General features: G+C 36.5%; 2 protein-coding genes across 4 annotated transcripts in view; both read left to right on the forward strand.

Annotated features, from left to right (window-relative positions):
* Window positions 1–703: 703 nt before the first annotated feature.
* dnal1 (dynein, axonemal, light chain 1) lies at window positions 704–3,727 on the forward strand. Its single transcript, XM_016544592.1, has 8 exons — window positions 704–944; window positions 1,429–1,467; window positions 1,604–1,713; window positions 1,835–1,890; window positions 1,975–2,030; window positions 2,117–2,243; window positions 2,337–2,477; window positions 2,605–3,727. The coding sequence occupies exons 1-8, from the start codon at window positions 942–944 to the stop codon at window positions 2,652–2,654; spliced, it is 582 nt and encodes a 193-aa protein (XP_016400078.1). The 5' UTR covers window positions 704–941; the 3' UTR covers window positions 2,655–3,727.
* Window positions 3,728–4,558: 831 nt separating this feature from the next.
* The window catches only part of LOC107733103 (uncharacterized protein C14orf80 homolog), a 12,591-nt gene continuing 5,350 nt past the window's right edge, over window positions 4,559–11,799 (forward strand). For 2 of the 3 annotated variants that reach the window (XM_016544595.1, XM_016544597.1), the window contains exons 1-6: window positions 4,559–4,758; window positions 5,678–5,768; window positions 5,848–6,059; window positions 8,655–8,831; window positions 8,929–9,018; window positions 11,184–11,270. In XM_016544595.1, coding sequence (XP_016400081.1) covers window positions 4,627–4,758; window positions 5,678–5,768; window positions 5,848–6,059; window positions 8,655–8,831; window positions 8,929–9,018; window positions 11,184–11,270 — 789 coding nt within the window. In that variant the 5' untranslated portion in view covers window positions 4,559–4,626. The remainder of the gene's footprint in view (window positions 4,759–5,677; window positions 5,769–5,847; window positions 6,060–8,654; window positions 8,832–8,928; window positions 9,019–11,183; window positions 11,271–11,799) is intronic. The other variant, XM_016544596.1, reaches the window with a different exon arrangement.

Raw genomic sequence — 11,799 nt, forward strand, 5'->3', positions numbered from 1 at the left:
TGAGATCACTACCATCCTGCTTTTGTGGGGGTGGGTAGGGGTGTTAATTCCCCACTGATTGATTATTTATGTTTCTTTATCCTCGTTCGCTCTCACGGTTCTCCTGGCATTTTCCCATTTTCTTTTCCCGTATGGCAAGGCGAATTAATCAGTTAAAGAAGTATACAATTTTGGAAGATGTAGGAAAGATGAGGTGATTTTAAATAGATTACAATTTGGGCACACAGGACTAAATGCATCACTATACAAAATAGGTAAACATATTACAGGTAAATGTGCTTTTTGTGGGGTCTCAATTGGATATTAAGGATTAAGAGAAGGTATTAATCAAAGAATAGTAATGGAATATATAGTAGAAACAGGATTAATAAACGAATTTGATAGTTAAATAAATGAATAAATAAAGCAAAGGAATAGGGGAACACACAAGCTGGGTTTTTTGGCATGGGAGCTGAACACGCAGCAGCCAGAAATACAGCTTGGGTGAGCCCGAAATAAAATTAACAATTAATAAAATAAAAAATAAATAATAATAAAAAAATTTTTTTTTAAAATAAAATAAAATGAAATGAATAGAGGCGGGACTATCATCCATGTATGATTAGAAACAGTTGGTGGCGGTATGTGCCTATGGTGCGGAATACGCCAAAAATTCCAAAGAAGAAGAAGAAGAAGAAGAAGAAGAAGAAGAAGAATTATTTTATTGTCTACTAATTACCAAAAATCACAGTTCTGTCTCTCCAACTCAATGTATTTCAATTGCCCGCTATGAACTTCCTGGAACTATTTGAGGTCTACGTGAATCACGTGACGATCGAGCGTTTTGGACTTCCGTTGACGCAACTCTCTCTTTCCATGGCTCTGGTTCGTGCTAGTCGGAAGCATCACTTCGCGCACGCGCTTTGAGTCGGGGCAGTTCCATAGCAACCGTAAAGAACAACATGGTGAGTTCCCATCCTGTTTCTGCTTTTAATACACATTATTATGTGATGTTACTGAGTGCAAAATGCATTGTTCTAAATTATTAAATAAAGAGTTAGTTTTATAATAAAACGACAACATCACGCTGGCTGGAAAAAACAAGTTGCATCAGTGTTCATCACTTGAGTCAGGCAGTTTGCGCAGATAAACATTTACGTTAGCCACCTTGCTAGTTTATTAGCAGGTTGGGTTTTAAATGTGCAGAGGTTTTGGTTTATTAGGTATTAAACGGGCTACAGAAGATGTCAACATAATGTGGAGAGTATAGCCAGCTTAGCATCTGTATTATTAGTGAGCTGGATTTTAATAACACACAGTGGCATATTCGTAGAGATACAGAGAAAAATACATTTTATTATAATTTATTAGGCTCTTAACTATATTTTTGCAACAAACATAATCTTACCTTGCTGTGAGTCATCACGAGTTTATTATGTGTGTTTTCAGGCAAAAGCAACAACTATTAAAGAGGCCCTGGTGAAATGGGTAAAACATTTATTGCTAATTTAGTTTGTAGATTAGCTTTTTCAAGTTTTAACCCATTAAATATTCACAGTAAATATGTAAGCTCTGCTCTGTGTCAGTCAAATTATCTTAATTTATTTCACTTGGTTGTTTGAAGGAGGAGAAATCAGGTGAAAAAGCGAACGAGGCCACAGCAGTGAAGCTTTATGGTCAGATCCCTCCCATTGAAAAAATGGATGCATCTCTCTCTAATCTTGTCAACTGCGAGTGAGTCTAAATATACAAACACACATATTTTTTTAGTGTATTTTCTTATAAACCAACATCAGTGTGTGTCAGATATAATAACTCTCTAATATATCTTCATTGTATGTTCTGTTCTGCCTAGGAGATTATCCTTGTCTACAAACTGTATTGAAAAAATTGCCAACTTGAATGGTCTAAGTAAGTACACCCCTCAAATGCATACATACCCGTCAAGTGCATTTGTCATGATTACTGAGCAGTTTATTTACATTTTTCTCCTAGAGAACCTTAAGATATTGTCCTTGGGGCGGAATAACATCAAAAACCTTAATGGACTTGTAAGTAAAGTAACAGAACATTAAGGATTAGGTTAAGAATTGGACTCCTCTTCTCTCTAACTCGTCCTCTTCTGTCCCCTCGACAGGAGGCAGTAGGTGATACTCTGGAGGAGCTGTGGATCTCTTATAACCTCATAGAAAAACTGAAGGGAATTCATGTCATGAAGAAACTCAAAGTCTTGTACATGTCTAACAACTTGGTCAAGGAGTGGGGTGAGCATGGAAGATAGATTACTGAGAGTCCAATAGCAGCTTAGCCAAGGTATGTCAATGGTGAGCATTTTATGAGGCTGTTTGTTCCTTTAGGGGAGTTTCAGAAGCTGGCAGATCTTCCATCATTGGTAGACCTCGTCTTTGTGGGGAATCCATTAGAAGAGAAGTATTCTGCAGATGGCAACTGGATAGAGGAAGCTACTAAGAGGCTTCCCAAGCTTAAAAAGCTAGATGGTAAGCAGCATATTTGTCCAATAATTAAACAATTAGTTAAACATGTAAAAAAAAAAAAAAAAAACCTTCATACAGCCCATAGTTGCAAAAATGACCCTTGATGATTCCTCATAATTTTCATTTTTAGGAAACCCAGTTATCAAACAAGAAGAGGAGGAAGGTGAAGGGGAGAGTTAATGCAATTCCTTTAAATATTCTAAAGTTGGTGCATTTTTATTGTTTAAACACCAGCATTTTAACTATTAGAAGTCTGTGCAATATTTGCATTTTTTAGGTGTATTTATATGGAATAAGCTAAAAACCTAAATCCATTTTCTTGAGCTTTAACACTATTTGAATAGATTTGAAAAGCACACACTTGATGAGTTTTGTTAGCCTTAGCACAAGCAGAAATATACAATCATAATGTATGGGTCGTGCAGAAGGACAGATTGGATGGTACTCATTACTTACACTGTAAAACAAAATTGAAGAATGCAATTGTTACCTTAAAGAACTATTTCTACTTAATCTAACTTATGCTTAAAAATTATTTTGAAGAATTAATATGTACACCTATAATAATTAATATTTTAACAACTTGATTCAGTGAAATAAGATCTTTGACTTGAATAACCAGTTAATTTCCATGTTACCACATGAAGGACATAATAAAAGTTAAGAAAGTTAATGACAACTTTTCAGGGAGTTCAATAACTTGTTAGATTGTAACAGTAAATGCAAGCCAGTGACAGCAACTACAAAACTGGAATGACTGATCAAGTGTGTGACATAGGCTTTAACTGTTTTGTTTGGTGGTGCTATGCTTTAGTATGTCTCTATTAGGAGGCTACTTTAAGAAGTCTCTGTATTTGAAGTTCATTAATAATTGCAAGATTCAAATTCTAAATAGCATACTTTTTGTAATAAATTTGTTTGGACATAAGCAAATTCCTAATCTATTTGCAGTTATTCTGTTGTCATACAGTTCCATCACTAAGTGTATTGTTAACATATTATATTGTATGTGGTACTTAAAGCAAGTTGCACAATGAGAGCAATTTAACACTTTGTAGCATGTCTCCATAGAGTAACATAAGTGTACTGTGGCCAAATAAAGACACCATAACTAATATTGTAATAAAAACGTTGTCTGACTTTCTTGTTAAAAATGTTATAAGTGTGATTTCAATTTTATAGTTACGATTTTGAGCATGTTTTTGACCCCTCTACGTGTTTTTGTTTACTGTGTTTCACAAGAAAAAATAAACCATTTTGTCCTCTGCTCAAGTTATGTTGTTATCATCTGTTATTATTACCATTGCTTTGAATTTCTGGTAACACTTTACAATAAGGTATCATTTGTTAACATTAGTTAATGCATTAACATGGACTAAGAATGACCAATATATTTTTACAGCCTTTATTGTGCCCAACCTTTGTTAATGTTAGTCAATAAAAATTTTCGTTTTAGTTCACAGTGCATTGATTAATGTTAATGGAATGTTGAAATTAAAATGAACTAAGATTAACAAATTGTTAACTGTCAGTTCATGCTAACTTATGTTAATAAATGAAACCTTATTGTAAAGTGTTACCGAAATGTGTCAATATTTAGGGGATGAGCGTTGAGTCGTGAACAGTAGGGGGCAGTAAAGTTCTTTACAATTTTTTTTCTTTGATTTTTCACTTCATTACTTGGTTATCATAAACGTTACATATTAACAAAATATGAGAAAATGTTGTTCTTCTTTGCATTTGTATGACTATGCAACAAGGCGTCGGTATTTACATGTTAGTATATTTTCCAATGGAACTGCGGAATTTAGAAGGAGAGATTTGAGAATTAATTTCTTTATATTTAATATAAAACAACAGCATCATGGAGCGGAAAATAAAATGGACATACATGATAAATTAAATGTACAAAATAGATAAAAAAATCAAACATACAAAATAAATAATCAGTACAGTCTATGGCAATACCAATACCCAGTTCATGCAGTATGACGGCTCGAGGTGGGCTGTCTACAATTTCTATTGGTCAGGATTGACGTCAATCATGTAGCGCGCCAAAAGCAACAACTAATCAAAACGGCGTAAATGTCACTCAACTAGGAAGTGTCTGTTGCCTGACGACCAGCAACGTTGTAAACATACTACATGCAAAATGCCGCGCGAAAAGAATGTTAAAGTGAAAGAAGTTATTACTTCTCTCTGTAAGTTACTGTCTGTATTAAGCGTCGAGTCGATACCAACAGCTGAGGCATTCAGGAGAGCCAAATTCAACAGAAAAGATGCGGTAAGTTCATGGTACCTTAGTACTTTCATGGTAGCACTTCTCCCCAGTGTTCGAACTATACCGTGGACTTTGGGGGAGCCCACTTGTTTTTTTTTTTTTATAACGGGGTGGGGGTTCGTGCGCTTGTGAGGGCTTACAATGACTTACAAAGATACATAACAGCTACAAGTGTATGCACTACTTGCTTTATGCAAGCACTATATAGGATAAATCACTATACAGGATTTACCCTATTATACTTTATCGACACGAATTTATAGGTGAAACAACAAACAGCCACCCACAAATAGTCTATAAACAAAGCATCAGGCTGTCTTTGAGTTCACATGAACAACGGTTAAAGTTACTCGTCGTCAGGCTACAGAAGAATACCATAATTCCTCCGTTCAATTAGGCCTAAGACATCGAGAGTCACGCAGACCTATAACAACCCAGCCACAACACATAATTGCGAGTAACATGCCTTACCTTAACACAGAATCGACCACAGAGTCCAGCGTTTATATTTTTTCTATGAATCTTTGAGTTAACATGTACTAAACATGAGTGGAATTTGCACCGCAGCGCCCCCACACCTTGATGCTCATGACAGGAATAGCATGTATAGTTATCTTTATTGAAGTTAATTAGGTTTAAATCGCCGTCATGCAATTTTACACATAATAATCCACGATGATCACATTACACAAAACTGAAATTGCACGTCAAAATAACACATTGTCAATATTTTTTGAGACCCCCCAAAATTTCACAAATCCCGTTTTCAGGGGAGCCCATGTCTTATTAAGGGGAGCCGAGCTCCCCCGTAGTTCGCACCCTGCTTCTCCCTCTCTAATTTGATTTAGGATAATTTGATAGAAGAGTCACCATTAGCTAGATAAACCCTGCTTAGTGTGCTCAAAACATGTTTTGCTTTCAGGCAGTGGATATGTGGAGTTTGCTAAGCAGGCTTTTGCAGAGAGCTTTTGCTCTGGATTGTGCTTGCCGGGACTCTAGAATCCAAGACTATGGTAAATTGATCACTGCCCATAACTGCAGTCCATGTGTAATACATAATTGTTTGTACGACCCACAGTGTTGTGCTTGCAGATATTCAGCTACTGTTTGTCAGGAGTGCTCTGTGTTACTGTGGCTATGGGGCCCCGTGGGTGGTGGGGCCCTGGCCCCCCAGACACATAGAAGAGGTGGGGAGCCGAGATTTGCTCCTGGCGTTCGGCTGGGTGCTGTCATCAGGGAATCTGCTAGACTTCATGCTGGCTGAGAAGGTTCATCAATTAGACACACTCTCATCTGCACCATTGGTGAGACCTTGGGTTTTGGTGATCCAATCAAGGGACAGATTACTCATTTTATCAATTGCTTTCCTCTATTGATGTTAAAAGGACCTTGTAAATAAAAAGCAGTCAAGCTAGAATGTCAGGTGTTATTCTGTGTAAGGCCAGCAGAGAGCAGAATAACTTCATTTTATGCACAATGATGCTCATGGAAAGGACATTGAATTTCTACTAGTTGTCCTAAAAAAAAAATGTGTTTTTGAAATCCTATCAGCAGCAGAACATTATGCATGACTGAGATACTAATCAGTTAACTTGTTGTTCCATTTGCTCTTGGCTGACTAATCTAATCGACTTTCTAATAAAAAACAATAATGAACAAAACACAATAAAAAAAATCCTGTTTGCTTTTAAGATAAATTTTAACGCTGTTTTGCTCTTTTTGAAAGTCTAATTGGTTAAATCCTTAAACTTTAATCTAATGGAGGCTGTTTCATCTGTTTCAGTAGTGGTGCTTGCTAAGACAAGCATCACTATTGCTCATACCTAGGATTAATAATTATAATATACAGTAGATCAGCATGCAACTTATCCTACACTGTATGAGTCATGAGTAATACCCTAAATGCTTTGTGTTGAGGAGAAGTATATGCTATTATGATTTTAAACATTCTAACTTGAAATTTGCACCTGGTTGATGATAAAACAGTGAGAAAAAAATACTCATTAGCTTACTTTAAAGGATTGACCTATATCATATCTAGAAACCAGAATATCAGAGACTTCAAGGTGGGCTCTTTTGTTTGGAGCAAGTATGCTATAAACAACCCAGAACAACATAGCAATGACACCGCAACACCCTGGCAATTATTGTATGTATAAATATTTTATATGATTTTATATATATATATGTATATGTGTCTTCCTTCTAGTTCTAGTTTGTGTTAGCATATATTAGTATCATTAGTGTTAATAAGGATTTTATTAACACTAATGATACTAATATATGTATCATTAGAGTTAATAAAAACCTTATTGACCCCATTATAACAAAAAAGAAGCAAACTGAAGTTGGTAGAATAATACAGAATCTGTTATTTAATATCTACATTTAAACATTTTTAATAGGTCTGAGTGTTGCATTGTTCTCAAAACTAGTGCTGCATAAATCTACTTCTGTTTGATGTATTTATGTATGTGCACAGACTACTGTTCAAAGGTTTGGAGCCGGTACATAAAAAAAAAATAATGCTTTCATTTTGCAAGGATGTATTAAATTGATCAAAAGTGACAAAGACATTTTAATGTTTCAGAAGATTTCTATTTCAAATACATGCTCTTCTTTTGAACTTTCTATTCATCAAGGAAACCCGCAAAATGCATCAATGGTTCTTAAAGCTGCAGTCCGTAACTTTTTTTGGTTAAAGGGGTCATATGATGCGTTTTCAATTTTTCCTTTCTATTTGGAGTGTTACAAGCTCTTGGTGCATAACGAAGATCTGTAAAGTTGCAAAGACTGAAGTCTCAAATCCAAAGAGATATTCTTTATAAAAGTTAAGAGTCAACCACGTCTACCTAAAACGGCTCGTTCTAACACGCCCCCACATGTCACTATGTGGGAAGATTTGCATAACGCCGCCCAAATGTTCACGCAAAGAAAGACCGCCGCGGTCAGCTTATTGAAGAACTCGCTGAAAGACGGGGAGGAGCCGAAGTCTGCCGCTGTATTCATATGAAATTTAAAGGGGACTGAGGCGATCACGAATTCATGTACAGTTTATGGAGCTGATCGGGCTATAGCCCCCCTAAAAATGGCCTAGCAACGCCCATGCTCTTCAGAACATTAGATTCATCCATGCTGGAGCCGTGCCGACTCACAACCCATGCAAGCTAGATAATTCTGCATACAGCTGCAATTCCAGGTTTTCAAACAGAGATGGCGACAAAGAGGCAAAATTTACGGACTGCAGCTTTAAACACCAAATCAGCATATAGAATAATTTCTGAAGGATCATGTGACACTGAAGATTGATGGCTGCTAAAAATTCCGCTTTGCCATTTCAGGAATAAATTACATATTAAAATAGAAAACAAAAATTCAATGATAATATTTCACAAAATAAACGTTTTTACCACATTGTTGATCAAATAAATGTAGCCTTGGTGAACATAAGAAACTTCTTTCAAATACAATAAAAAATCTTACTGACCCCAAACTTTTGAAAGGTAGTTTATATACTGCTATGATTACCACCCAACAACCTAAATGCAGCACTAACATATTTTTTCCTTAAAAAGCTAAATTAATCATGTGTTAAGCTGTTAATTACAAAAAGAAAAAAGATCAAAACATTATTATTTGTTTAAAGCAGAAGCCCTACGTAGCAATTCCTGTTTTTTGGGTTTAACAAAGCTAAATCAAAATCTCCCCTAGAACCAGCTTGAGGTTCATGCCTCCCCTAGGGTTAAATCATAAAACCTTAATCTACTGAAGGATTTCTTTATCTTTACTTGTAGGATTTGTACTTTTTGCCTCCAGATGTTGTTACAGTATTAATAGAATGATGCTTGATAGCTACTGTAATGCAATTTTTTCTTCTTCAATTTTTGTGAACATGCAAGATCCCCCAAGGTCTAATACCTGGACAGCCTGACGTAGCGGCACATGGACCAGGAGAGGATGCCTCAGTGAAGAAGGACCCGGTACTACAGGCACTGCAGTGGCAATATGGGAAACTGAGACTTCAGTGGAAGAGCTTACTCTCAGCACAAGAGGAGAGGTCCAAATTCACCCATAGGGCAAGTCACTAAAAATATAATCTAAAATAATGATGAAAACAGCATATTTAGATGTAAATGCAGAAATGTAATAATACCCCGTGTTCTCTTTCTCTAGGCTATCTCCAATATCAGCCCCTCTGCTGTCTGTCAGCCTCACATCACTGGTTCCCATCACAGCAACACGACATCAACTGCTCTTGACAAGGTGACATGAAAATGCTGGAACATTGTAATGAAATATTGGCATGAGATCATGTAGGTCTCAGGATTTGTGCATTAAACACTGGGCAAGCGTTATGAGTTCAGCCCCTGATCATTGTTATTACATGACAAGTGACACCTTTACTAATTTAGATTCTCTCCAGAGATTTCTTGTCGCATTTGTATTCCTTTGGTGTATGGTAAGTGCTTCTATCCGTCATCAGAGCATATGGTGATCAGCGCTCGATAATAACTGCCGTAAGCTAGGTAACAAGCTCATTTCAATCGCCGAATGATTGCACGCAGCTGTCAATGTGTTTTTCATCCCCTGGCTTATTCTGGAGAAGGTTGTAATGAAGCATCCACCTCTATGAACCTGCCGCCCAATGCTTTGGTGTGACAGATTGACAAGGTGGGAAATCCTGCTTGTTTGAAGAGTGCAGATCTTGATCTTTAAAGTCAAAAGGCCCACGCTCTCCTGTTCCTTTCCTCTTTCCCTTGCTCTTTAGGGGCTTTGTAAGAGTATTTTATCTCTCAGAAAAAGTCTCCCTCCTGACATCTAACGAAGGGGCTGTTTTTGTCAGGTAGGTTGTTTAGAGTGTATAACAAAAGTGTGAAAAAGAATGAGTGGTATATAGAGAAAGTGAGTGAAAGATAATGAAAAAGAGACATAAGTGTTTTTAAAAATGATGCTACCTAGGGCTTGGATTCCTTTTTTTCCTAATCAAAGTAATTTTAATTTCGAACAGTCATTGTAGTTAGTACAGGCAAAATGTTTAGTGCAAGAAGTAAAATACAGGACAAACCTACTTATAATCTAGCAAACCCAGTCATGGCATGTTTCCAAGTTATTTATGTACATACACCCACAAACTACAGTTCAAATGTTATTATTATTATTTTTTTATAAATATAGCAGTTAATACTTTTATACCGTAAAGATGCATTAAATTGATCTAAAATGACAGTACATTTATAACAATTATAATTAATTTATTTTCATCTAAGAATCTTAAAAAAATGTATTAAGTTTCAACATTAATGTTCTCAACATTAATAATAATAAATGTTTCTTGAGCACCAAATCACTGTACACTGTCGATGGGTTGATGGCTGTTTTTAAAATAAAATAAAAAAATATATTAATATTTAGAATATTAAACTAGAAACTAGGCATTTCAAAATGTAATAATTTCAAAATATTATTGTTTTTACTGTATTTCTGATTAAATAAATGCAGTCTTACTAACCTCAAACCTTTGAATGGTAGTGTATTTATAAATTAAAATCGTTAAATGCTAAGTTTATATTTATATGTTCATTAATAATATTTTAATTAAATGCATCTAAAAAAGTGACTAAACGGTTGTAAAAACTAGTTTGTGTAAATGACTAAAGCTCAAGTTTATTGCCATTTTATTCCCACACTCACAAATAGTAACACTTGGAACGGGCACAAAACTGGCCTACTAGCACATCATTTGGTAACTTAATGACTTCACTGTATTATATTAGATGCATAACCAATGTCCAGTTCTTTTTGTAGGGCTCATTATAGTAACTAGTGATGAATTCAGCACGGTCCACATTCTTACAGTATCATCAGCCAATCTGTGTTGTCATGACATCATTTTTTCTATCACTTCACAGTAATTAGCCATATGTCATGTATGGCTCAGGTAATTGGCTCTAAACAACCTGGCAGCAGAGCCAAGCACCCATGAGTGAAGATTGCAGATTTAAAATCACATACAACCGGGGATCCTGCTTCTTATCTAATAGCTTTCTCCGGGTATTCTAGACCTTGGTCTGTCAGGTCTGAGTGTGTGAAGTATATACAGTGTGCGATATGTTCAGACACAGGCTAATAGATCTCTCTTCTCAAGCCGTGTACGTTACGGTGGGCAGCTCAGGGATCTCTCTCTCCCTCCCCATTGCCCTTCAGCCTGTGTGGGGTGCTGTGAAGAGTTAGTCCCTGGAGCGCTTCTGTCTAACCGCAGAGATGTGAGGTATTAGCTGAGCTCCTACAGGGAAAAATTGCCCCTGAGAACAGTGCCAAGTGTGCACAAAACTGTACTTGCACTGCAGGGCCACTGGGGGGTTTATTGTTTTAAAACAACAGAGCTTCTTCTCGTGTAATCAGGATTTTTATGTTACATTTTATTTCAGGAGCTGGAGCGGATACAAGCGTTGAATGGAATTCTGGAGGCGTATCTGGATTGGAAACTCCACGAACCTTTATTCTGGTGCTGGATGGTACGTCTGCTGTGTCCCAAGCAGGAATGAATTTGATATTCAAACTCACGCTCCTTTATCAAATATTCTGTTTGTTCACGCTGTCACATCGCTGTACAGCCCCAGATATGTATGCATGGCCAGTTCATCCAGACAGTAGGGTTGTGACGGTGAGGAAATTTTCCCACCGGTTAATCGACGTGTGACAACACCGGTAATACCGGTATCACCGTTGGGGTGGTGGTGGTGGGGGGGTGTTAGTTCGTTTGAGTTTCCCTCTTTTCTTCGTTTTCAAATGGCTTGTAAAAGTGCGCATTTTACTTTCACTTTCAAATTAGCGGCAATTGAATTGCCGCAATTTGGTGTCAAGCAATTGTTTTTTTTTTAGTTTTCCCTCTTTTCCTCGGATTTCTTGGCTTTCAAATAGCTTGAAAAAGCGCCGTGCGCGTGTTTACTTTCACTTTCAAATTAGCGGCAATTCGGCATTGATTCAATTCAAGCAACAACGTCAAACTCAGAACTTTTATTAACAAAACGAATAAAAATACAC

Source organism: Sinocyclocheilus rhinocerous, unplaced genomic scaffold, assembly GCF_001515625.1.
Source record: "Sinocyclocheilus rhinocerous isolate Xijiao unplaced genomic scaffold, SAMN03320098_v1.1 scaffold8, whole genome shotgun sequence".
Classification (NCBI taxonomy): Eukaryota; Metazoa; Chordata; class Actinopteri; order Cypriniformes; family Cyprinidae; genus Sinocyclocheilus; species Sinocyclocheilus rhinocerous.

Bases quoted from the DNA above. Each gene is read 5' to 3' on its own strand.
- dnal1 (XM_016544592.1), top strand. The intron at 1,891-1,974 runs GTAAGTACACCC...TTTTTCTCCTAG, and splicing joins TGCCAACTTGAATGGTCTAA to AGAACCTTAAGATATTGTCC. The intron at 2,478-2,604 runs GTAAGCAGCATA...TTTCATTTTTAG, and splicing joins CAAGCTTAAAAAGCTAGATG to GAAACCCAGTTATCAAACAA.